The 25,923-nt window shown below is 52.6% G+C and overlaps 1 protein-coding gene across 2 annotated transcripts in view; it reads right to left on the minus strand.

Moving 5' to 3' along the window:
- PRKCB (protein kinase C beta) overlaps positions 1-25,923 on the minus strand; it is a 114,745-nt gene that overhangs the window by 33,399 nt on the left and 55,423 nt on the right. For both annotated transcript variants that reach the window (XM_035339353.1, XM_035339352.1), the window contains exons 4-9: positions 21,642-21,753; positions 20,662-20,790; positions 10,179-10,335; positions 9,673-9,807; positions 7,808-7,904; positions 1,577-1,723 (exon numbers count right to left, since the gene is read on the minus strand). In XM_035339353.1, coding sequence (XP_035195244.1) covers positions 1,577-1,723; positions 7,808-7,904; positions 9,673-9,807; positions 10,179-10,335; positions 20,662-20,790; positions 21,642-21,753 — 777 coding nt within the window. The remainder of the gene's footprint in view (positions 1-1,576; positions 1,724-7,807; positions 7,905-9,672; positions 9,808-10,178; positions 10,336-20,661; positions 20,791-21,641; positions 21,754-25,923) is intronic.

Raw genomic sequence — 25,923 nt, forward strand, 5'->3', positions numbered from 1 at the left:
TTTTTTTTTTTTTTTTTTTTTTTTTTTTTTTTTGGTGCACTAAAAGCTAATATTTAACTTGATTTATTCCTGTAATATACAGGATTTGTTTGGGAATGCTCCAGCGTAACTGGAGATACTCTGATGCTGAATGCAGAGAAAGCAAGGCCAACACATGGGTACTCCTCATCCTGCACAGCCACAGCGCAGGAGGAAGGAAAACACACGGTGTGGTAAATCTGGGCTGCCGGCGCCACCAGGTTAATGAGCTTAAGCCTGCAACAGGCTCGCTGACACCCCGCTGGTCACACTCGAGGAGCTCTCAGGGGCTGCGGGGACCCCACGCAGCAGTGGCTGGGTGGCAGCAGCTCCCAGCAGAGCGCGGCGCTGGAGCACGCTGCAGCTCCTGCTCTGGCCGCCGGAGCGGAAACGCGGGGCAAGGCTCCCGGCGAGGCGCAGGCACACGTGAGGGTGAGGCTGCATCTCCCCGTACAAACCAACGTGCTGTTTTAATAAGCGCTAATTAGCATATTTATAACATTCTGTTCCAGGGAACAGTTTCTGTCACACATTCCCTTATATAAGCCGTGATGCCGACTGAAGAGTTTGCTAATGTTTCTCAAATTAAAAGAAGGAAGGGGGGGGGGGGGGGGGGGGGAAACAACTACAGCTTCCAGATGCCAAGCAGCAGACTTTAAAAGAGATTATTTGTTGGGAGGGAGGGTAAAAGCAGTAAGTGGTAGAGGGTAAATGTGGTAGAGGGTAAATGGTAAGAGGGTAAAAGCAGTAAGCACTCCAAGGGCCCCTCCAGGGAGGCAGCAAGCACCAGGCAGAGGCCAGGAGCTCCCAGAGCTCAGGTGCCAGTGGCAGGAGGCTGGGAGGGACGGGATGCCAGCCAGGACAGAAAGGCTCGCCCCTGTGCATGCTGCTGATGTGTCAGCAGCACTCCCCTCCTGTTTCTGTCCTGCCTCCGCCCCAGAGATCTGCCTGGAGGCAGAGCAATGTTCCCTGCAATTAAGGCAGTTCGCTAATCAGAGCAGCGTCAAGCCATCTGTCACAGCCGTGAACACAGCGCTGGTGCACGCAGCCAGACACCTTTCTCCTGGCCTGGGCTTTGAAGGCACAGCAGCAGTCCGGGGACTGGAATTTCTAATGGAAATCATGAAAAAGTTGGCAACACCCCAAGAAAAATGAAGGCTCCGAGTCACATAATTACTAGAAGAATGAAATTCTGTTACCACTCATAACCAGCCTGGAAAGTTAATTAAAATGTTCATGTATATTTGTAATTATTAAAGGGGGGAAAAAAAGCCCAAATAAAAGAGCTTTAAAGACACAGTACACACCCTGCTTCCCGAAGAGAGCATCTCTTTTTGGTGCTCGTCTAACCCGACACCTCAAGTCTTTGTCACTGTGATGCAGCAGGACCAGAGCCCCAAAGGCAGCCAGCAACCAGACCCCATTTACCAGACACGAGGCAGAGTGAGGGCAGAGCGGGGCTCTGGGCTCCTGGGCTGGAGCAGCCACATGACCACTGCTTGGAAATGTTACAAACATTTTAAATACAGAACGTGCAAATGCGTATGTCCTACCACACCTTTCCAAAGCTTCCTTTTCCCAGCACCATCAGGAAATTGAAATCTGAAAGTTTCATCCGATCTCTGCTCCCGTTGTTATCGAACTTAGAAATGGCATTTGTTGTCTTCTCATCTGCAGCCTTGGACCCTGTGCCAATCTTGGCTCTCTGCAAGGACAGAGGTGGAGAAAAGAGAAAAATTACTGAAAACAACGTGCAGAAATGTCATGATGAAAACAGAACGCTCCTGAAATCCCACGTTAATCAGCTCTTTGCTATCTCAAAACTACACCAAGCTATGGAAGCCTCCCTAAGCGCCCTGGGTGTGGGTCAGATGCAGCACGTGGCTCTGTCCAGCTGATTTCCAGCTCAGCTCCGTGAGAACCCAGGAGCCACATCCCCGGGCGCTCCAGCTGCCAGCTCCTCCTGCAGCTTACAGGATGTGTCTATCCGTCCTCCGCTCACAGCCAGGGGGGCTTCTCCCACGTTGAACGGCCACCCACGGGACCTCCACAACAGGCAGGTGCGGAGCTAGAGCGGGGGTCCCAGGGCCACTCCCGAGGTGCAGGCAGCATCGACCTCCCGGAGTGCTGGCAAGTGGCAGCTCTGGAGCGCATCCTTACAGACCACCACCATCAGGTGGGAAAACCACACCATGACCAGGAGCGTTCAGTGTCTTAAACCTTGAGCACTGCCTCAGAAACGCCAACCCATAATGTGCTCGAGGCCATCCAAATATAAAGCAGAGTCTCATTTAGAGCTTTGCCTTCACAAAGCTGACTTCTGTCTCTCACCCTATGAGAAAATGACAGGTGAATATAAATATATTGTTGAGAAATACAGGAATTGTTATCAAGCTCCAACTTTGTTACTATCTGATATCAAACAGAATTGCACTCCTGTGCCAGTTCAGGCTGAACGTAAGAAGCTACAAATTCATTTTGAAAAAAAAAAAAAAAAAAGAACAGAAAGCACTTCTGCATCCCCAAGCAATCACACAAGCTGGTTCAATCACAATTGCTTATTAAGAAGCCCTCACAAAAAAAAAACAACACATTTTTTAAACACAAAATCTCATCAGTTGCTTGGCACCTTCTCATTGGTCCAGGGGCTATCTAATTTGCTGAACCACAATTTGTAAAAACTATCTCACAATTTATTCGGTTTTAATTTTTAGAAATATGCCACAGTGTAGGGCTTGCATTGAGCTCAGTCTAGCATGAAATTCCATTAACCCGATTCCAGCAGTTCAATTTGACTGCCGCTCGCAGCTCCTCCAGATAGGAGCCTCACAAGTAATCTCCAAGCCTTTGCAGCTGCTAATTGGTTATTGCAAGGTTCTCCTTGCTGTAAAATTCCCCATCCAAGGTCACCTGCAGCACCTACAAACATCTGAAAAACTGCTGCACTGAAAACTAAAGGTACAGTTTCAAGGATCTGCAAACATCATAATTGCTAATGCAGCTCTGAACAAGTGCCCCAGGGAAGAGGCTGAAATCATTCAACAGCCTGATACCTGCTACTGCTGCAAACGGAGCAACGCGCACAGGATGCTTGCTTTCAGATGGAAAACAACAATGACAACAACAACAAAAGAGTTTGTACATAGAAAAGGAAACAAAGTCACCTCTCTGAAAGTATCATGGGACTTCTGGGGTTGGAAGGGACCTTAAGGATCATCTAGTTCCAACTCCCCTGCCATGGGCAGGGATGCCACCCACTAAAAGTACAAAGTTTCTCCCTAGCTGCAATCTTCAGACTGTTGCAACCTCCCCAGCACAAGGCGTTATCTGCCAGAGCATTTTAGTCAAGGTCAGTTCGTGTGCCCCACGGCACTGCCCTGGGGGTCTTGCTGCCCACCCGACCACCTGGAGCTCCTGGCATGTGGGAGAAATGGCTGTACCTGTGGTTTGGCACAGCGATCTCTGAAACCTTGCCCAAGTAAAACAATAATCACAGTTCTGATCAGAGGAGCACAAAGCCTTGGACACTCCTCACTTTATCCATCTCCACTTTTGAAGGAGAAACCTCTAAGTGTACAGCTGTGGCACTGGCTGAAAGCTGCTCATTTAATTTGGCTGAAGATGGATTCAGATGTATGCAACTAAACAAGACCAGCCTTTGCATCGTCACAGAGCCAGCCCTGTGTTGTGTGACTTTGCCTTCAGCAATCCTTACCCTATTGTATTCCAAAGCTATCTGTAAAAGAAACGTGTACTTATCAGCAGGCAAAACAGTCATGTTCTGTGAAAGCTTCCCTAACTACTCTATCACAGTTAAAAAACAATCTTGTCAGTTCAAATTTGACACTAAATTAACCTCTGCGAAAACAAGCTTTAACAAGATTCAAGGGCAATCATCGTGTTTCCATTAAATTACACCCAAAAGCACACCTCTGCGTTTCAGACAAACACCTATCTCCTGCACGCCTGCAGCCCCAGCCCCGCAGCACCAGCACTGGTCACGGGACTCTGAGTGAAGCTGGACCCAGGGGGGACGATGCTGTTGCTCCTGAGCAAAGCAGAAAAGGTGAGCATGAAGAGGGGTGAAGGAGGAAGATTTTCATTTGCTTTACTCCAGCAAATTCGCCAGCTGCAGCCCCAGCACTGCCAGCAGCACTGGCGGGCACCCAGGTGAGCACCCGAGCGTGGAAGTGACTCCGGGTCTCTGCTGCCACCAAGTCCGCGGCTAAAGAGCTGCTGCTGCAGTCGTACTCAGTCCTGTGCTTGACCTGAATTGCAGCATCGTAGTGTGCTCATAGGAGGTGAGGATACAGACACAACACGGCTTCCTTGAACAAACGGGCTCAGCATGCAGCTAGGCCAGGAGTGAAAAAGATCTTTCAAGTACAAAGCCCAAGATAATAGTCAGAGAGAGGTCAAGATCACCACCCTGGTGTCTGCTTTTTGCTATTGAGTGTCTTTAACATCCACCTCTAAGTGAGTAAAGAAAGTCCTTTAACCTGTTCTGTAATGCTCTCCTAATGCTAACACAATTTTGAGACCTTTTTAAGGTTTACAACTGAAGCATGTCAAATACTGCTCACCAAAAAAAAAATTAAAAAAGCACTTGACCTTCGTTATCCAACTCCATTTGTCATAGTTAATTCCCTACATCTGAATTTATGCAATAGCAGCTGATGTTCACATCTATCAAGCTGTCCCAGCAACCGGCTGATAAAGACCGAGCAGAATTGGCAGCGGGTGTGCTGCCAGGCTTCACGCGGGGCTGCTGTCTCAGGAGGCTTTCTGCTGGAGCCCAGGACGTTCCCGCTGCAGACACGTGGCTGCAGGAAGAGCACGGGCAGGACTTCAGCCAGGAGCCACGCTGCAGGCTGCCAGAGCGGGGCACCGCTCCCGCAGAGGCGGCTCGGCAGGCACGCAGCATGCCTGCGGCGCCGTGCAGGCTGACTCCTCCGTCCTTTCAGCCGGCAATTCTGCAGTGCCAAGTCCACTCAGAACATAAACCTCATACACACCTCAGCTTGGTCCTATTGATTTGTGCTGCCCAGGAACAGACAGGATCAAGCAGCGCCAACACAGATTGATCGAAGGATTCCTTTCAGCCCTTACCCTGTGGAATGGCACGCCGGCCCCCTGGCTGCTGCTCCACAAGCAGGCCCCGCTGCATTCTTCTCACCTCTCAGGGCAACTGGCACGAGCCATGGCCAAGCTGCTCAGGGATTTCTTTCTCTCCAGCGCTGACATGGTCACACTGGAGGGTGCAAGCAGGGGAAGATGCAGGGGTGGGGATACAGACAGAGCCTGGCAGCACGAAGGGACGCTTCTGGACGGTACAATTTCTGATATGCAGTCAGCTCGCCATCTGTGACTTCCACCATACATACCGTTTTAACACCACTGGAACATCAAGAAATGTAAGAAAAGCGGGTAGCTAATTCTCTGCCGAGCTGACAACCATGGCATATGGTTGTATGTCAACTGTTGCATTAGAACTGTCTTATTTTCTTGGATATTCAGGCAAGTTATATATAAATGAGATATGTAAGCGAGATTTAAAAAAAGAAAGGGCATTGAGAGAAAAGAACCGACTCTCCAGTCCCATGCTACAGCTAGGGAGTTCACACCGACATCCATAAGGGCAAATATTTTGTGTATGGATCATTTCAGGTAAGTCTCCAGATGTACTACATTCATCCTCAGGGTTCTGGGAAAATTTTAGCTGTACTGAAAAATGGCAAAGATCTATTAATTCAGTGCTTTCTGGATCAATCACTGCAGCAAAATCTTCTACAACTTACAGAGCAGTGAATAGACATTTCTCCCTGAAGCATCTTTGGGGAGTTATTTGGGCTGCGAGAGCAGCGCTACATGCCAGGGGAAGGACGGTTACCTGTGTTGTCAAAAACTAAATCACCGGCTTGTGTGTCTTGCCTCTTGTTCCTGGCTTACACCTCCACCAACCCCATCAGCACTTCTGACAGGTAGCAGCTTGGTGCAAAGAGCCTGTTTGGGATCACGGCTGCCCTGTGCCAGCTGACAGAGCCATCGGATCTCAGAAACCCAGCGCAGCCTCGGCACACCAGGCAGGGCGCAGAGGCTGCCACGCCAGAATGTACAGCAGGGAAAGAAAGGGTTTCTTTCTGAGATTACCTGCAAATCCAATTGTATCAGTATCTTAATTTATCTTAGGGGTAATAATTCATAACCAGCAGCATGACAGAAAAAAAATAAAATAAAAATGCTATTTTATTGCACCTCAGAGCCAGGGCACAGCTGCTATATCAACGTTTGCACATGCTGACACTGGGAGCACGGTGACATCTGGCCACCCCGGCATACCCAGGGTCTTCATCCCTCTTTAATTGGAAAATAGTGTTGGCAGTACATTAACCGAAAAAAGCGTCTCCTCTTCTAGCTGCTGTACTCACTTTGGCAAACACAAACAGTGAGATATGTAATCCTAATAGAAAGTAATTGTCTGAAACAATGCAAATGAAAGGGCCATGTCTGTTGTGCTGCTTTCCTCGCAGTACGAAGAAATGACTTCTTAAAAATTATGGGATTTGAGACTCCTACCTGCACATAGCAGACGTGGGATCAAGCAGTCTTAGCAGTGCACAAGGCACAAAGCAAACATTACACAAAACTGTGCATTGTGCAATATTCTCTGTTGTATTTTCAGCCTGACATAAGTGCCAAAGAATTATTTTCATCTCTCCTCTCATCCACCAGAAACAACTGTTCCCTTTCCCAGCTAAGCCACTGTCGGCTGCCACCGCATGCGAAGCCAGAGACATGCACGGGGAGGTCACTGCATTTTCAAATTGGAATAAAGTACTCCAGAAGGATGGCTGGATCAGCGTGCTACAATTAAAAAACATCCTGTCAATCCCAGCAGAAAATCGTATGTGAATGAACACTTCATTGCAGCCCCTGGTTCATCTGAACCCTTGTGCTTTAACGTGCTGTTCAGCAATTTTTAAGAAAGGACCACCTTTGGCTCATCTACCCCATCTTGCCCTCACCCTGTCTTCAAGTGGCTGCCTTCAGACCTGAATCAGAGTGTGACCATTACACCAAGTGCTGTTAACCCCTTGTTGAGATCCAAACTGGCTGCAGGCATCTCTGCGGAGATGGAAACAAATATAAATATGCACGGCCACCACACTTCTGAGTGCTGCAGAGCTGAGCACTCGCCAGGGCTCAGCGCACCCGGGGCACACGTGCCCAGAGCACAGCACAGGTCCTGACCCGCTAACGCGTCCTGCCGGCGGTCAGCCACTTACATCTCACCCACCCGAACACTGGGAGCCGGGAGCTGAGACTGTGACCTGCTGTTCAAAAGGCAAAACGCGGTGATTTCTCCTAAGCAAACAGCAGTGTAAGGACAGGAAAACTGACTTAGTTGCTGTCCTTCTGGAATACAAACAAACCGCAGGGGAAGGGCAAGCTGATCACCTGCAATGCTCATGTCCCAGCGCCGCACCAGGGCAGAAGGTGCTGCGGCTGCACCGGGACTTTGCCATTCCCGCATGGAGCAGCGAGGTCCCTGGTTGTTACCTCATGGAGCCAAGCCTTTGCTGGAAAGCCTCCGCTCTTCAGTGACCTTTTTTGGCTAACATAACCAACAGTGTGCCTTCTGGGGACAGCACCCAGGCCCGGTGTGGAGCAGACAGCCATGCTGCATGGGGTGGCTGGGGAAGGGCCGGCTGTGGGCACCAGCATAAAGGGGTGCTGAGCCTTACCCTGTCCTGTGGCCCCAATGAATTCCCAAGAAAAGCCAATTCACCTCAAATTTCTGCCTCAGTTCCTCGTTTCCTTCTTCTCCCTCGGGAGGCACTGGCACGTTGAAGTACTCTCCCTCCTCCTGGCTCAGCAGCTTAAACCTGGAGGGAGACAGCGAGACGGTCAGGGCAGGGCACCAGCTCTCCCCGGCTGTGCCCGTGTCCAGGTGACCCTTTCCTGAGGTGAGGAGGACCCCAAACCTCGCACCCCCAGACCTCCCATCCACCACACTTCCAGACGTGCACCCGGGTGCGGGGCTGTTGCTGGGACCCCCGGCGGGCTGGGGGCTGGCCAGCACACCCCTGCTGTGCTGCACGAGAGCATCGCTGCCTCCTCCGATGCACCAGCCTGCCCCAAAACTGCAGGCAAGGCAGGGCATGGGTTCCTTCCTCCTGCCACTGCCCTGGCCAGGGCAGAGCCTGGCTCCGGCTCCCTGGGGACAGCGCGCACCCCACTGGGAGCCAGGCGGGCACCGACAACCCTGAGCACACAGCCGGGGTTCTCACAGGAAGGGGAAGAGTTTAACCAGCAATTATCAGAAATCATGGAAATGTCATTCAGATCTGAGGCATTTTACACAGCCGCAGGCAAAGCTTTGGCTCCATCAGCGCATCCTCTCCCGGCAGCCAGAGAGGAGCAGTTATCAGCCGGGTGTTATCTATAGAGCCTGTGTCTGCACTGAATGAACAAAGCGCTATTTGCATAATATAGGGACAGACTCTTCCTCTGAGCTCGTTTCCTCCATTAACTGTGGTAGTTTAGATATGAAATATACATCAGAGCTCCTTCTAGAGTTTATTCCAGCCAAATACTGTGACAACGAAAATTACTTAGATCTCCACTTACATGATTTTTAAAAGGCTGGGAAAACCATCACACTTTGCACTGCATTAGAAACAGGCGGTGCACCAACCCCAGCTGAGGCACACGCAGCTTCACAGATGATTGCAAATTTAGGAGGAAGTAACATTTTTTTTTCCCCCAGAAGAGAATTATGCCTCAATCACGGTCTGTTCTACACTAAGTGGGGCATGAGGGTCTGAGGCCCGCAGCTCCCCCTGAGCAGCGCCCAGCCCCGCACTCCCACAGGAGGAGGCAGCACGCCCTGCGGGGAGTCTGCTCGCCTCACCTAACGCAAATTAATGCCACGCCGGTTTTGGTTTCCAAAAGACATACAATATCTATTTTCAATTACTACACTTCACATGGTAAGCGTGGAAAAGTAACACAGCTCTCAGGCATCAGTGGCTGGGGGAAAAAAAAGCGAGGGAATAAGGCATGTATCCTGCTGGGGAAGATAAAATGGAAATGAAGAGACCCATTCAGTGTGATTTTGCAGACCCACTGGGTTCATCTTTCGTATGGTAACGAGCGACAGTAATTACACACTTTGGGCAATGCTCCTCACTTTATTGAAGCGCCCCCCTCATTGCTCCTGCTGCTCCGCGCTGCAGGGACAGCTGTGCCGGGCAGGTACCACGAGCCCCTAGCCCTAGCCTTAGCCCTACTCGCCTCCCTAGGCTCAGGCTGGTGAGGCCACGCTGCCAGCCCAGGACAGAAGTTACAGGAATCCAACCCAAAGCAGCTGGAAAATGCTCATTCTCCTGGCAGCCGACACATTCTCCTTCTGAAGCCTCTGAACTGAGACCCTGGAGGGAACGCTGGCCCTCGTGGCCACAAACAACGTGCTGACCGGCCATGTCCCTGAAGAGGTCCCAGTGTGCCCGTGGCAATGAGAAGCCACAAAAGAAGGTCCCTGAAGGGAAGGAGGCCGCCAATAGAACAAGGGGCTGCCGTGTCTTCTCCCATCAGGTACAAAAAGACCATTTTGCCCACAGCTCTGCATTTTTAAACCAATTGCATTCTTACCATCCATCAACTCCGGACTTCTGCAGCTCGGAAATCCCGAAGGACAAGGAGCCCATGAAGTCATTTCTGCTGGTCAGATCCCAGTCCCAAATCTCCACAGACAACCTTCTGTCTTTGTCTGCCTCCTTCAGTTGGCTGGAAGAGAGGAAAGAAAAGGGATGTTTGATTTTTGGAAGCCATTGCAACGCTATCATGCCGTCAGCACGTGGGTGCAACATGAAGGGATGGTCTTCAGTAACAAGGGAGCCCTTTAACATTAATTTCCCGACAGCAGCCGCTTCAAATGGAGAACGTGAAGCTCCTTCCCAAAACACTCAGCTTTGGTCAGGGGACAGAGCAGAAATTTGAAAATTTCTGAGCCACGTTTACAGGACTGAAAAGAATCATTTCTCAGTTGAATCAGCTTAATCTCTCCGAATAATTAAATCAGAGGAAATACAATGACATTAATTCCTCGGGGGTGAGAAAAATTAGTTTACAAGTTCAAACATTTTTCTTATACTTACAATTTAAATGTCTCATTCCACTCAGGATTCAGGGAGCACTTTATAGTTTTGGTCTTCTGTTTGCTTTCATTTTTGGGGTCAGGGATTAATTTAAGCTTCACGTAGGGATCTGACAAGCCATTAGGATCCATAGGAACTAGGTTTTTAGCATCTCTTACTGAGGAGGAGAAAAAGGATTAAATTCAATATTCAAACTGTAAAAAATATCCAAAAACCTAGACAACGTCCCCGTGTGCCAACGACGAGTATGAAAATAGCGATTAAAAACAGAATGGAAGCTGAATGTGAGCACACGGGCATTACATAAGAAGCGGCAGAGTTAGCAACACCAAGCATAGAGCTCGAACGGACAACGGAGGCTGAAGGAGCGACTCAACAGGCTGTTTTCATTTTCTGACAGGATGATTTGTTGTTTGCTTTCTTTTCCCTGCAGGAGTTTAAAGCTGCTGCTTTCCCTCTGGCAGAGCAGCACTGACCTGCCCCGTGTTTAGAGCAGAGAGCAGCCGCACGGCCAGCAGCGGGGACATGGCAGCAGGAATGGGGAGAGAGGAGTCGCCAGGCGGACACAGCCAGGCCGCGTGTGTTGGGAAATTTGTCTTCAAAGTGGGGTCCCCAGGGAGGGTCCTTGCTGTGCCCCCGCAGCGGGACCCGCACACCCAGGCTGCCGCCGGCTGCAGTGAGGAAGGTGACGGCCGCTCCTCCGAGCACGGAGCCGGGCTGCCTGCAGCCGCTCTCCATGAGGAAGGATCAAAGGGCAGCGAACACAGGAGGGCGAAGGCAAACCTGCGGGCTGCTGCGGCGGCTTGTCATTGGATTGTGGCTCTGACAAGTAAAATACAACAGGGATGGTCTAAGTCTCTTGCCGTGGACTAAGTCAAAAAGGGGCCTGTCTTCTGGGAGAAGGAGCTTATCTCCCCCTCGGCCTGAGCAGAGATAACCACCCAAGATACCACAGATGAAACGCCCTCTGGGACACGGTGGAGCACAGCCCTAGGAAGGGGAAAGGCTGATTGGAAATAACTGAAGCAGAGGATCCCTGCCCCTGCGCTGCAGGGACACAGCTCCTTTGGGGGCTGGCAGGCAGGCCCAGCTGCCCCAATGTCTGAATCCCCCCGGGCTGCCCCCAGAAGCAATGCGCCAAGTCCCACCGGGGCACAGATTTGCCCCGTGCTCTATTCCAGAGGAGAGGACTCAGCTTGCTGTGAGGTGCTGCAGGAACTAAAAGATGCTTTCAGAGAGTCGGTGAGAGTAGAAACAACTGCTCCACTCCCAAATCACCAGCAAGGAGTTTCTGATGCAAGGTTGGGAGCCAGATAGTTTTAAAAAAGGAATTAATGCTCCAAAATCTGCAGTCTCCTGCTGTCCTCCTGAAGCATTGCCCAATTTCCAGCTCCATGGAATAAAACTTGTAGCCAAAAATCAAATCTGCATGTATAAACTAGCTCATTTATCAAACACGACAGCCTGACAGCAGCTCGCAAGACAGAGCGGCAAGCCTCCCGGGAATCGCCTGCTGCCCAATTAAGGTGCCCAGGCAGCCCAATTAAGATGCCTGGGCAGCCCTATCGATTCTCCAGCCCCACGTATTTCTCCCACGGTGACCAGTGCAGGAGCCAGCGCCTCCCCAGCACTTGCGAGAGAAGGGGAGGGAACGACTGCCTTCCTTGAAGCCTTGGAAACCCTGACACACAGCGTTCAAAGACCTCGCAGTGGACGCTGTGGTGCCCAGGACAGGCCCCATGCCCTTGCTGTGAGAAGAAGGCTCACCAGCAGTTGGTCAGATCAGGGATGAGGGCACGAGCTCAGTGCCACATGTACGGCAGTTCCTGTTCCCAGCTGCAGCTCCCCCGGGAGGACCCAATGCCCACAGTGCTGCCAGCACCCACAGCCCTGCACTCGGCTCTGCTCCAAAATCAGAAGCCACCCATGGGGAGGATGCTGAGGGGGTTTTCCTGAGGAACTGAGGACACCAGGACATCCTCAAAATGCCCGTTTGGAGATGCCAGAGAGGAGGATGCACCCTTTCTGCCCGGGAGAGCACCAAGATGTAGACACCGGGCATCCGTGGGGCAGCAGAACTTCGGACCTGCACAGCTTTCAAGCTCCTCAAGCTTTTTCAAGCTTCAGTGGTGCCCAGAGACAGGCCAGGAGGCAGTGGGCACAAAATGAAGCATGTGAAGTTCCAGCCAAACGTGAGAAAACATTTCTTTACTGTGAGGCTGACAGCTCTGGCACAGGCTGCCAAGGAGGCTGGGGGGTCTCCTTCTCAGGAGATGCTCAGGACCCCCCTGGACACCATCCTGTGCACCGCGCTCTGGGTGACCCTGCTGGGCAGGGGCTGCACTGGGTGATCTCCGGAGGCCCCTTCCCACTTCCACCACTCTGGGGCTCTCCAGTTACCGCTGCACTGCTCTGCAGAGCCCAGGCGACGGGCAGCTTTGCAGAAGCCCCAGGCTGCCCCTGCACAGACGGAAACCCGCAGCAGTGCTGGGGCTGGCGACCGCGGGTGGAGCAGCTCTTCCCAGCCTCACCCGCACAACAGACGCGCGCAGCCAGGGTTTGTGAGAGCAGCCTGAGCAGTCGTGCCTCCCTCCATTTATAGCTCCTTGCTGTGACACAAGCAGCATGACTTCATTTCTGTAATGCCTTGACAATTATTTTCATGTGCCATTTGATAAATGAATCATTTTTTATAAAGTTTGGACATAAATACCAGCTCTGCACTTCAGAGGATACACAGTAGTTATTCTGCAGCTTAATTTGGACTCTCAGTCAAAATCTTGTGTGGAAAGCTCTGTACCGTCCAAGCAGAAAGGCTCGCAATCTGCTGTGTGAAATCTCTAAGTAATGACTTTAATTTCCAGGGACCCTGCCAGGGCTCTGCACTGATCCAGCCGGAGTGCCTTCCTCTCCCCCACCCCTTATCAGAGAAGAACTCAGTTTCTCATCGCCATTACAAGCTTTTATCTGTGTCTTTTAGATACAAAACAAACAAACAGTCTTTACAGCCCTGTTCTTGAATTATAAAACATGAAAATATATTGGAGAGAAGTCCCACAACGGGTCCTGACAAACCACTGCCCCAGTAGCAACGAGGCCGTAGAGGAAGCAGCCCCCGAGCGTTCATACACGAGCACAGGAGCAGCTCCTGCAGCTTGCAGCACTCGGTGCCCTGCCCTCGGGACCCGGGGGAACGGCCGCGGGGCTGGGACCTCGGCGGCCCACAGAACCCAGTGCCCGGCCACAGGGACGTGCCACACTGAGTCATGCAATGGCTCTGACTTCGACTCATTTTTCACCGTCCAAACGGCCAGGGTAACGTACTCTAGAGACAAATGAATAAGTCTGTGTAATTTATCAGGCTATTGTTCAGTTCTTTATAGAACAGGAAAAATAATTCCTGACCCTCAGAGTCAATCAGTTTATGCCCTGAAGCATGAGATTTGATTACCTCATGTTATTATCTCAGCATGCAGACTTAGAAATTTCATTAATGGCAATAATAATATCTATTCATTAAAAAAAATAATGCTTCTGCTTGACCTTACGTAACTTTCTGGTTTTTTGTTTGTTTGTTTGTTTTCCAAGCAGAAAACAGCAATTAAGTGAAAGGAAAATGGTTTAAAAAGCCTTGTAGTGATACCTTGTGTTAAAGTAAATATGCTTCTCTCAGTTTATGGCATTTCTCTGACAGTTAAATTTGATGTAAAATTGTTTGACGTCTCTTATGTTCTGACAGCTCTGTGCATCGTTGCAAAGTAGTGTCATCATTATTAATAGCGAGGAGTAAGAAAATGATGGTCTCATTTCAAACAGGTGCTCTTAAACCACTCTGGGTACCAAACCTCCTGGGAAGAAGCTGCCGCAGCCTCGGACGAACATTGCGGGAGGTGCACAGCCCCACGTGGGGCCTCGCCAGCATTGGGGGGGATGTGGCCGCAGGCACCGGCTGCCTGGGGAAAGCGCCGGGGGCTGCGGAAGGGAAGGGGCGTGCAGGGGCAGCCCATGGTGCCCCCCAGCTGCCCATGGCAGAGGGACCGGCAGCGTCAGCAGCACCCACGGCCACCTCCGCACACATCTGTGCAGGCACGTGGGGACAGGGATGGTGGGGGTGCGCCTGGGCTGCGGCCCCGCTGACGCCGTGCGCACGCTGCTCGCCCTGCCGTGACACATCGCTGTGCCTCCAATGGCACGGGTGCAGCACGGGCAGACAAGCCTGATTTTTCACCCATTCCCCATGCACGTCACACGAGGCTGCTCTGAGAGTGGTCTCTCCTGCCCGGTGACACCGCAGCACGGGGAAATCCTGGCCAGGGAAGCACTCGGCTGCCCTGGGATGAGATGTCCCCGCATCGCCTCGTGCTGGGCTCTGCTGCCAGCCGAAGCGGCGGCAGGCACAGGAGGGTGGCTCTGGGCTTGCACCGTGGTATGGGGGCACCCCAGCCACTGGCAGCAAAGGGCTGCAGCTGGCCCAGCCGCCTGCCTGCCCACCAATAGCCCCCAGGTTTCCACGGGAAGGCAAAATTAATATGCCGGGTAAAGAAAGACCAGAAAGTTCTTTGCTAAATATGCGGTGCCATATGGGGGTTCACTTCTATGTGAAAAGGAAAAAAAAAAAAAAAAAAAGCCTACAACAAAACCCACTCCTACCCATCTCTTAAAGACAACTTATACTGGCTGCCAAATCCTTTACCTTCATCTCTGAGTAAGCAGGGCTACTGGAACACTTTTAGTGCAGATCATTCTGCTTCCCACTGCACACCATGGGGAAAAAAAAAAAAAACAACTTCTGAAAGTCCTCTAATTGCACAGAGAGGCCCGAGTTTGGCCCCCCACCACCTCATTGTGACCTCGGTCAGCAATGTCCAGTGGCAGGCACCATCCCCATCTGGGAGCAGCCACACTGCAGCGCACACCTGGCGCTCAGATTAGCACCCTCGTGCATTAAAACATTTAATTAATGCTCCGCAGAAGAATATATTTGCACATGCTTATACAATAGAAAAGGCACAGGACTCATTATGGCCGCATCTTCCTAGGTTGGTGATTATTAATTAATGCACTTCCAGTTCTTTCATCTAATCATAGCATAATTGGTTTCAGTTTTGGTCAATGTCTTACTTCATCAGCTCAGTAAATAGCAAGGCTCGGTCCAAGCAGCCTGTGCCAACCCTGCAGGCACTGGCAGGGCTTAGGGCAGCGTAGGAGCCCCTTCATGGGCAGGAAAAGGAAGCCCCTTCCCTGGGGCAGGGGCCAAGGACCATAGCAAGGGGACATGGTGCTCCCAGCCCCACATGCAGGGCACACAACCATCGGGAGCCCTTGCACCAGGACAGTGCTCTGCCTTAGCGCGCGCCCAGGCCGCGGTTACAGAGCACACTGAATAATCCCTGTCTCCCACCAGAGACAGGCTCGGCAGGAGCGATGTACAAGCAGAGTCCTTCCTGCTGCTAATATCAAACACTTTCCATGCCAAAGCTCTGTGCACCTTACTGCCTTACTGCCTCTGAGGAGTCTGCGCTGAGAAGCGCCAGATTTAATGGACTCAGCCCAGCAATGCCTTAGCTTCGTATGCTCTTGCTTCTCTGTTTCCCAAACTCAAACATTCATGTCTCTTAATACGACAGACTCAGAATAATCTGCATTGGGAAGCTTTTCTATTATGGAAGCAAAAATGTGCAATGCCTTGATGACATTTTAATTTGCTACAATTTCCCACTTTATCCAGCAGTCTTTTCCTGCTAATAAGATACTTGATCAAAGCCCAGAACAGAACACAGCCTGTGAATATACACTTGCTCTTGTCCAACGTTAGCCAAATTATGCCCTGTCACACTCCATCACTCTGCCTTCCACATTAGGCACGACACAGACACGCAGCACATGGCTCCTACCCGGCAGTGTCCTGCCCTGCATCGCCGCAGCTCGCGCATGCCTGCGGGTGCGCACGGCACCCCGTGCGCTGGGATCGGCACCACGCTCGCGGTGTCATTGCCTGCAGACCTGGCTGCCAGTACACACCACGCGTGGGGTCAGAGAAAAGCGTAACCTGGCTGCACTGCTGCCCTCCCAGCTGGCCAGCCCCCGCCTGTGGGTGCAGAGCAGCAGTGACTGGCCCCAGGGCATCCTCTTTGCATTTCAGGTGAAATAGCGAGTGCCAGCAACCCCTGAGAGCAGGCGGTAATGCTGACAAGCATTTGTAGGCTTGTTGGGCATAACAGACCAGAGTCCTGAAGTGGCTGAGGCAAAATCTGCCCGAGTCAATGAAGCACTTTCAGGTGGCTATTGAAGGGACTTAATTTGCTTTGGCAGTCTCACAAGTCTTGGAGAACTTCTAGGTACCCAAACACTTTGTTTACCAGGCCCCCAAAATCACTTTTATTTCATCAGGCAGCTCAAGCTAAATAACCCGGCCCACACTACCTAACTTAGTATGACAAAGCCGTAAGTGTGAGTTTGCTGTGGTTTACGTGGTGGGTGAGAGAAACAGAGATCTTTTTGCCATTAAAGGAGAAGCAACCGAACAGAGCCCTCCTGGGGCTGGGTGCAGCAGGGCGGCTGCTGCCGTCCCCGCCACCTCCCGGCCCCCTCTGCTCCTCAGCAGCCACCGCTCGGCTCCTGCGGCTCCCAAGCCTCCAGCTGGAAAATCCCACCCAACGTGTGACTGCCCTTCTGAAAGGGCGAGAGCCTCCAAAAGCTGTAACCAAGTTAGTGGTGCTGATGTCAGGAAGCCAAGGTGCCGAGGTTTATCTCCGGCTGCTCACCACTGTAGCTCTGCACAGGGCTGGGCGCGCGGCTGGCATGGGCTGGGTGCTTTGGAGGGTGCTCAGCTCAGCGGGGCCCGCTCCTGCAGCTGCCTGGCACAGCACCGCTTAAAATCACGCAGCTAGCAGGCAGAGCTGATGAAACAATTAGCCATTCCTAGCCACTTGCTTGTGGTGTCCCAGCCTCACGCATCCACTCCCTGCGTCCCGTTCTGCCAGTGCTGAAGGTCAGTTTCAGCTCCAGCCCGTCTAACCGCACAGGAGTGCTGGATGTCCAAACACGTTTCTCCTCCTCAAATCCGCCTTGTCTAAGTAGGCCTGGAGCCAAAGCCTGCCTCCTGCTAAGGCACCACGTAGGACGCCTCGCACAACTGACGCTGCTCTGTGCCGAGCACCAACCATGCCAAATGGGCGAGCTGAGCGTGGGGAGCCAGCTGGGCCTGGCACCCCCTGCACCGTGCGCAGCCCAAAGCAATGCTCAGCGTGACCCAGCCGGGTTGGCACCGGGACACTCCACTCCTTCCTTCTTGGCCCCACGCGTGCCCCTGGGCTTGCAGTCGCAGCCTGTGGATGTGAATGCTGCTCCCACAGCCCCCAGTGCTTCAGGAGAGAAGACGGCACTTGTTAAGAGCACTTACAGAACTACTCCCTGCCACCAGCCTCTCACCCATGCCCTCAAAGCGGGCATCAGCCGGGGCCAGCACTGCTCCCGATCACATCACTGCAGCTGGCACAAGTCAGCTCCATCGAGAGCCAGCCAGGACCATTCTGTGCACGTTTCATGGACCTGCAGAAATCTGCGGTTTCAGCTGCTGCGTTCTGATCTCCTGCCTCACACAACAGCCACCACCCCAGCCTCACGGGAACCAACTCAGCCGCTCTCTCCAGTCATCCACCCCATAGCTTTGAGGTTCATCCCAGTTCTTCAGAGCTAAGAATGTTGAGGCTTGGATTTTTCTTGTATGATTGTCTTTTACAAATTTTAGTATCTACAGGCCATGCTGTAGACAGGACTGTGACATGTTGAGTGCTGTACAGCAGCAAGGCGAGAGCACAGCTCATGGAAACCACAGCCTACGTACGAGCCTGGAACTTGGTCCCTGCAAAGCATCCACTCCTTTCCCATGTCGTGTTGAGGTTTGTGGTTAAAATTGCACCTTGCGGCAGCGAGTTTCACAGTGCATGCCTGTGTTATGTTTCAACACGTTTCCTTTCTTATTGATTTTCATTTTGTGAGATTAGGATCACGAGCACCCACTGTGCTGATAAGAGCAGCAGCATCCTGTCTGCTGCCAGCGTGCAGAGGAGGTCTCAGAGGGAGGGAGAAACACTGCCTGGGGCAAACCATGGTCTTCAAAAAGGGGGTACGAGCAGATGCAGTTCTGCATATCGCTGGCTGACCAAACAAGCCATTTCAGATCAAACACCACATTTTGTTTAACCAAAAAGCTGCATTTTCCATTGAGAGGAAAAGGTTATCATTAGAAGAGATAGAGTCAGAGAAAGAGGGAGAAAAGAAAAACACGCTACCAAAAAGCGTTTCGCAAATCCCTGTCAAATTCAAATCAAGGAAAAAATAAAAGCATTTACTTCCTCAGCTCCAATGCCATGCCCATGCTGCCACCTGCAGGCACTTGCTCCTGCCCAGCTCACGCTGCCTGCTCGCTGCCACCACGGCCAAGCAGCCAAGCACCGAGGGACCTTTCACATCTCATGCTCCAGTTGTGATGCTCTGGGCCACGGGAAAGCTTAATAGATTTCTGGACAAGGGCCCTGCACACCCGACAGGATGGAGAAAAGATCTTGCCCCACCACCAGACTCTGCACTTTGCCATGCAGCCGGGTACACTGGTGCTTTGGCATCACCGAAAACCCCTCAAAAACAGACCCCGGCCCTGCACCACCCCAACAGCTCAGCACCTTACGGCATCCAGCACTGCCTCGTGAAGCAGCAGAAAGAAATTGCCCAGGAGGAGCCGGCAGCAGGGAGACCGTGTGCAGGGCTTGGAAATGCAGACAAATTTGTGAGGCTGGCAGCAGGGGGGGCTTTAGTTTTATCGTTTCAGTAAAGTACTGGCTTCAAAGAGGCTGCTGCTCATGGCAGGTTCAGGGCTCAGCCCTCCAGGCTCGGCCAGCCAGGTGCTGGTGAGCTGCGGCTGTGCCTGTGCGGGGCCCAGGAGGACACAGGTGCCGTGGGGACGAGGCTTCATCCCCAGCAGCCACCGCCACAGGACCGCAGCTGGTGGTGCTGTGCTGTCGCTCCCTGCCTGCCCTGAACTGGGATTTCTGCAGGAAATGTGTAAAGGGCATCACCTGCCAGGAATCAGCCCCAACAGAAAGCCCCTGGCCGGCTCAGCCCCATCTCCCCAGGGCTCCATGCTGGAAGAGCCATGCTGCAACCGTGCCCCAATTTTACAGATTCTGGCCTGTCCCTGCCAAAAAAACACTGCCACAAGCCCAGTAATTATCTGCAGGCTCTGCCTTCTTGAAGCAAACAGCCACTGGGGGAACGGAAATCTGTCGCCCTACTGGATGTGAGCCAAAGCAGGCGCCAGCAGCACAAACTGTGGTGCCCAGCTGCGGTCTGCACACAAGCGGCTCCCAAATGCCAGGGCCACGTTTGCTTGGGTCTGGGTGGACATTTCCACCTCCTTCCAGATTCTGCAATGAAAGCCCAAGGCCATCACCTGCCTGGTCAGGTAGGAGGAAACTCAGCAGTGAGTGCACAAAGTCTCTCCACTCTCAAAGTGCTCCCACTCCTTCATTAGCTATGCAGCAGAGCTGGGGAGCACAGTACATTTTCCTTGCCTTTCTGGAAAAGCCAACAGATGACATGTTTTCACCAACACCTCCATAAAGGGCCAGAAATAAAACAGTCTTTCAAACCCAGCTGAAGAAAAGAAATTCCAGCTGCACAGAAAGGGCTGAGGGAGTTTCTGCCCTGCCTCCCGGGAACACCACCTCGGTGTCTGGGAGCCTTCTGTGCTCGTGGGACTGGGAGCTCTGTGTGCCCATCCACTCAGCCTGGGTGCATGAGAGGCTGGTACAAGTCCTGCCTCGTTCCCTGGAGCAAGGTGCCTAGAGAGCAGTATTGCCATAAAAGAAAGTCCCGTGTTTCAGTGAAGCTCTCCTTTAAGGGAAGAAAAATATTCTCTTATGGGAGGCTGAGGTTGCTTGTGCTCCTGCCTGGTCATTCTCAGGCACCTCCAAGGGAACTGCTGCACACCCCACTCCTGCCTGCGGTCCCCAGCCACCTGCCTGCGGCTCTGGCACCTCACATCCGAGGGCAGAGCCTGCAAGAGAGCAGCAGCACTCGGAACAGCTCGCCAGGCACAGCCAGGGTGATGGCAGCAGGTCCCGGAGGGGGGTGGCCGCTGTGCCCCCCGGGAGCACAGTGTGGGACAGCCTCTGGCCCTGCAGCAGCTGGGAGGACAGCCAGCACCTCGGGCACGGGGGCACACTGTGGCTTCCAGAGCCCTGGGTGCAGGCTGCAGAGCCTTAGCCAGGCAAAAACACCATCCCAAATCCCCACCGAGAGGCCCAGACACCGTTAAAGGCATGGACAGATAATGGGAAATGGATGTTGGCTCTCATATGGGCAGCACAAAACAAACACCGTGCTTCTCCACGGGGCAGAGCTGAATGGAGGAACTCCCAGCCCTCCCTCCCGGGACCTGAAGAGCCCGCGGGCAGGGCTCGTCCCCGTGCCACACACCCACCTACAACGGTTAGAACATCCTTCTCGATGTCGGCCCTGATGTATATCCGGCCCCGGCGCTCGGTGTGGTCCGTCCCACACAAGCTCGGGACGTTCATCACGCAGCGCTTGTGCACGTTCATCATGCAGGCTGTAGAGAGAAGGAAAGGTTTGCTCAGCACCTCCTGCCATCCTGCCACAGCTCACAGGGGAGTTTGGGGTGGGCTGGGGGGAAGAACCCCTCTCCCTTTAAGTGAGGATGTTTGCGAGGGACTTGGGGACAAACACACAGCAAATGGACCTCCAAACCCAGCCGGAGACCTGGGACTCCAGCAGAGCGCTGCACAGAGACGGGGCCCCCCCAGCATCCCTGGATCTCGTCTACAGACTGCAGGGCTTTTAGCCCTTGCTCTAATTACTCAAGAATGTTCCTGATTTATCAGACTTCTCTTCCATCCCACCCATGGTGCAATGCTGGGAATTCAGCTGGGTTCAGCAAGACTTGATAAAGGGCATCAAATACCCCCATGCCTCTACCTGTATATATATATGTATGTGTTAAACTAATTCAGTTCTACTTGGTAACATTTTAAGGTGATAATGAATACACTGTTCCCATAACAGTCAGCAAGCTTCTATATTTATGAGGAAACCAGCACATGGTGAGCACCAGAGTATGCTGTTCCCCACAGACGGCGTAAGCATGTAAGCAGACGCTGTATATTCACAGTCATTTTAAATAGGAATGTACAAGATTGACTTGGAAAATAACTAATCTCTCTCCCTATCCTCCATCCCCCATCTTCTCTCCGTGTAACTCCCCAGCTGCTCCAGTGCCTGAGGTCGGGCTTCTGCAGACCCAAGTGCTGGAGCGGGCTGGGTGCCCCTGCCCCTGCTCTCCGGGTGCCAGTGGCACCCCCAGACCCCACCGCCAGGTGAGCCCCCCCCACCTCTTGCTCTGCCTCCTCTGCTGCAGCTGCAGCCACCAGATACACCACTTACTGTCGCATTTCATCCCCTGGTGAATGAGCCCGTACAGCAACGACCCGCAGTGGTCACAGAAGGTGGGGCTGGAATACGTGTGGATTTTAAACTTGTGTTTGCTCCGGGGATCCTAGGAAGAAAACAGAAGAAAAATATTATAAACTTGCATCAAATACTGGCAGAGAACCTCCGTTCTCTGCGTTCTGCATGCCAGCTGGCTTCAGAGGTGCTGTTAATGGACTTCAGTCAGCAGCCACCGACTGATGTGGACCTTTTCCAACAGCCACCAAGATCCAGTGTTATTACTCTCTCTGTGTTGCTATAACAATGAAAAAGCAAGGCATTGGCTTGTTTAGGGATTTATTGGTTTTGAGTAACTTGGTCTTAGCACAGCAAACACCAGGTGAAATTGGTAGGTAGAGAACCAAGAGAAGGCCTGGACACTGCTCAAGATGCACATCAACCCAGCGGGGAAAAGCAAGGAAAAACACCCGTGCTGTCCATCTATACTAAGACTACCCAGTAACCTTTGTGCCCTGGTGCCCACCCCTCCTCAGCACGCTTTGAGGGAATCAGGCAGCATAAGGAACACTTCTAATATCTGGAGCTTTCTTAAAGCCAACTGCAGGTGTTCCTGCAGCACTGCATGCCAAGCCAGGAGCTCTTGGTTTATTGCAGCCACTTGGCAGTCTTGTGCAGCCTTGCAAGCAGGGCCGGCTTTCAGGGAGCCCGGAGCACCAGAACACCCCAGCCCTTGCTTTTCCTGGGCTCTGTGAGCAGCACGTCCTCGCCCTGCCAGCACCAGCTCCCGCGGTGACCCTGGTGCCTTGGAGGGGGTCCGGCCCCAAGCCCCCCCCCGGCCTCCCGCTGCTCTGCCAGCAGGGAGCCCGGCAGCCAAGAGGATCTCAGAAAGACCCCCTCCAACCTGAGGGGGGTCAGGTTGTCACATTCAAAAACCTCTCTCCTCAGACTCCGGGAGCAGAGCTGAAGCAAGGGCAAGACCATGCCAAGTGCCGGCTGGCTTAATTTCATCTCAGGTTAATTGTTTAGAGGTTAGGGATGAGGCACAGCTCCTGGCTCAGTCATTTGAGCTGACTGGCTTTCTAATGGCCTGGAAGGGTGCCCAGGCATTAGGAAAGTCACCTCTTCGGGACACTATAGGCTAAGTAAATAAATAAAGAGCGGAGTCAGAGCCTAGCATGACATAGCTGCCAGCACAGTACCTTCCCCTTAAATTAATTTTCCTACCACTCTTGCACTGAAGCTTTCAGCTGCGTTAACCACTAATATTCTCTGTTCTTTCTCAACGTCACAGATAACTTGAGTGATACCGGAAAGACGGACAAGTAATTGAGCTTCATTTAATTCAACCTGTTAACTGCAAAGGATTAGGTACAAGCTGCAGCAAATTTATGGCACTTGAAGCTGGAAATCTCTCATGTTTTAACCGAAGCAAACTTCTTGTTGATACCGAATGCAAGATGCCTCCTCTCAGCAGCTCACTTGTGTGACAGGAGGCCTGAGAAGAGGGTTCACAATTCACCTGTCTCCTGACAACCTCCAGCTACCAAAAAGACAGTCTGGTAAGTAACAGTGTACCTTCAAGAGCCTTTTACATTCCCCCGAGACGCAAGTGAGCACAGAAAACCTAAGCCTTGATGTTAGGGCTGCCCCTGGGTCCAAGCAGCCCCAGCTGAGGGGCACTGCCGACCACCCCCTGCCCTCACGGCACCGGGGCGATGCCAGCAGGACCCGGGCACCTCGAGCACGAGCCACAGGCCCACCAAACCCCAGCATGTGGCACGGGGAGGAATCGCCCCCGAGCGCTCCAATTTCTGTGTTCCCTTCTTTATAGAGATATTCCTGTGTAGGCAAATGAAAGCCTTAGTCATTCATAAAAAACACAAGCTTAATGCAAAGTGAGACAGTTTCTACCTCATGCAAACGATTTAAAATTCCCCCTGGAACTGGGAGTTTCAAAGAAGTCAGAGAGAGACAACCCAGGCACGCAGCGAGCAGTGCTTCAGCAGCAAGACGTGCTGCTGTGGAGCAGCCGCAGCATCTCCAAACAGGCCCCAGCGTCCCGAGGCTGCAGGGCACGGATCCTCGGCTTGGAGGAAGCCAGATCCATCACTGGGGCGTCTGGGGCTTCACCCACTGCTGCCCACCCCCGAGGGGCTGGTTTGCAGAGACCTGGCAGCTGGAGGCAGCTGAGGGCTGGAGCCCAGCAGGGCACGAGGGTGACGGAGCAACGGGCTCGGGGAAGGTACGGCTGCTCCCTGAGCACAAGGGAGCGGGAGGGACCTGCTTCACCCTCACTGGTGTGCTGGAACGTGCCAGAACCTGGAAATTCTGGGTATCATTTTCGAACAAGGCTGAAGCCTTTACACAAAGAGCCTATTTTTGTACCGCAGAGACAGAGATGACGAGATCACTGCGTATGCAGATGCTGAGAGACTTAAAACAAGAACAGTTAAAATGAAGTTCGCCAAGAAAATCTGCTCCTCCTTCACTCCTACTAGAGCAGCACGGTCCCCAAAGTACAGGACAGAAAAAGCTTTCTGTGGAGCGGAATTAGAAAATGCCATTAAGAGTGCTTTACTGCACTGAGAAGCTCTGACCTTTCTCATCAGCACTGCCACAGATCTGTCATCCTCCGCGTGGAGAGATGCCTGCATGTCCCGAGGACGGGAGCTGCAATGAGCAGGTCAGCACGTGCGCCAGGGAACAAGAGGAGCAGCTGCTGGCTCTGAGCGGTACCGGCAGGTCCCTACCCGTCAGAGAGGCTCCTGCTTCTCGGCTCGACAGCAGGCTTCTGGTGTGCAGTGAGCTACTGCAGAACCGCATCTCTGACTTGCAGAGATCTCAGTCGTCATCTCTGCCTTTCGTCAGGGTCATACCTACCACCGAGCCCGCTGGATGACTGCCTCGGTGCCAGACGTGCCTTCCCGCGGGGGCTGCTGCAGGAGCTGCTGCTCTCCAGTGGCGTGCAGTGGGCAGCTGGAAGCAGCGACCATCTGACAATTCCCCCGCAGCTCCTGGCAGGCAGGTACCGGTGGCTCTTTCTGTTGAGACAGCACCGCAGCAGAGACCCAGCACCAGGGCACAAACAGGGTGTGAGCAGAGCACCTTTGTCGTACCCAGAACTGCAAACACTGCACTGGATGCTGTTTATTTACTTCTGCAGTAAATTCAGCTTTGCCTGGCTAAGAGGGGACGTAGCTCAGGAAATGCCTTTGCCTTCAACAGGGGGAAGGTGAGAGGTGGGGGGGGACCAGAGCCTTCCTTGGGCCCAGAGGCCTGAGCCATAAAATATTTTAAAAACATGTCCAGCTCATTCGTGTTCATCTTTAAAATAAGTCACACATGAAGGGCACTTAAGTTTCTTTGTTTTCCTCATGATGATAAAAAAATAAATAAAATCCCAGGCCCCAGTACCCGTGGCTTTCTCCCACACCACGGCACCATTTGTCCTTCAGCAGCGCGCAGCCATCTCCTCTCCTCGGGGATGCAGGCATCCAGGCTGAGGATGGTGATGCTATTTTAATCCTTTGTACTGACAAAATCTGCTGGACTCTACAGCCATTGAGGTTTGCTTCAAAATTATGTGCCCTTGCTTTCCATATCTTATTGCAGAGAAAGCCGTAAATTATCTCTTCTGAAGAGGAATTAACGCAGCCCATGTGAAGAGACTGTTTTCAAGTGAATTTCATAGCAATTTAGGCAGCATAATAGCAGAGCGCGTACAACACGGTGACAGCTTGCTGTCTGCACCTAATGAATCCTAACCCACGGACATTAAATCAAAAACCTTGCACTTTGCTCCCGCATTTCCCTCAGGGAAAGTCCCCCGTGGTACATAACGAGCAACTCACAGCAGAGGCACAAGAGCAACCCAACAGTGGCTCTGAAGGTGACACTGGAAAGCAAAGCCTGCGCTCCCTCCAGGGAGGATAACTGTGAGGCATCGGGGTCACTAACGAGAAAGCTCCAGGAGCATCCTCCTTCTGGACGCGTTCTTGCTGGGCGACAAACTGAAGACAACTGTGGCCACCCCGATGGGGACTGGCGCTTCTGGCGAGGACGGGCCGTGCACGGCGCAGCTCTGCGCCTGCCTGCGCCCAGGCTCCATCCCAGCCCCACACCCGCAGCTGCTCAGCCCCGGCCTCACATTTCTGCCCTTCGCAGCACTGCAGCCAGACCAGGCCTCAGCACTTGAGGGCCAGGGGCTCAGCCGTGCAGGCAGCGGGGGCTCGGCAACGCGGGCAGCAGGGGCTCGGCCGTGAGCATCGCAGCTGGC

Source organism: Oxyura jamaicensis, chromosome 14 (assembly GCF_011077185.1).
Source record: "Oxyura jamaicensis isolate SHBP4307 breed ruddy duck chromosome 14, BPBGC_Ojam_1.0, whole genome shotgun sequence".
NCBI lineage: Eukaryota > Metazoa > Chordata > Aves > Anseriformes > Anatidae > Oxyura > Oxyura jamaicensis.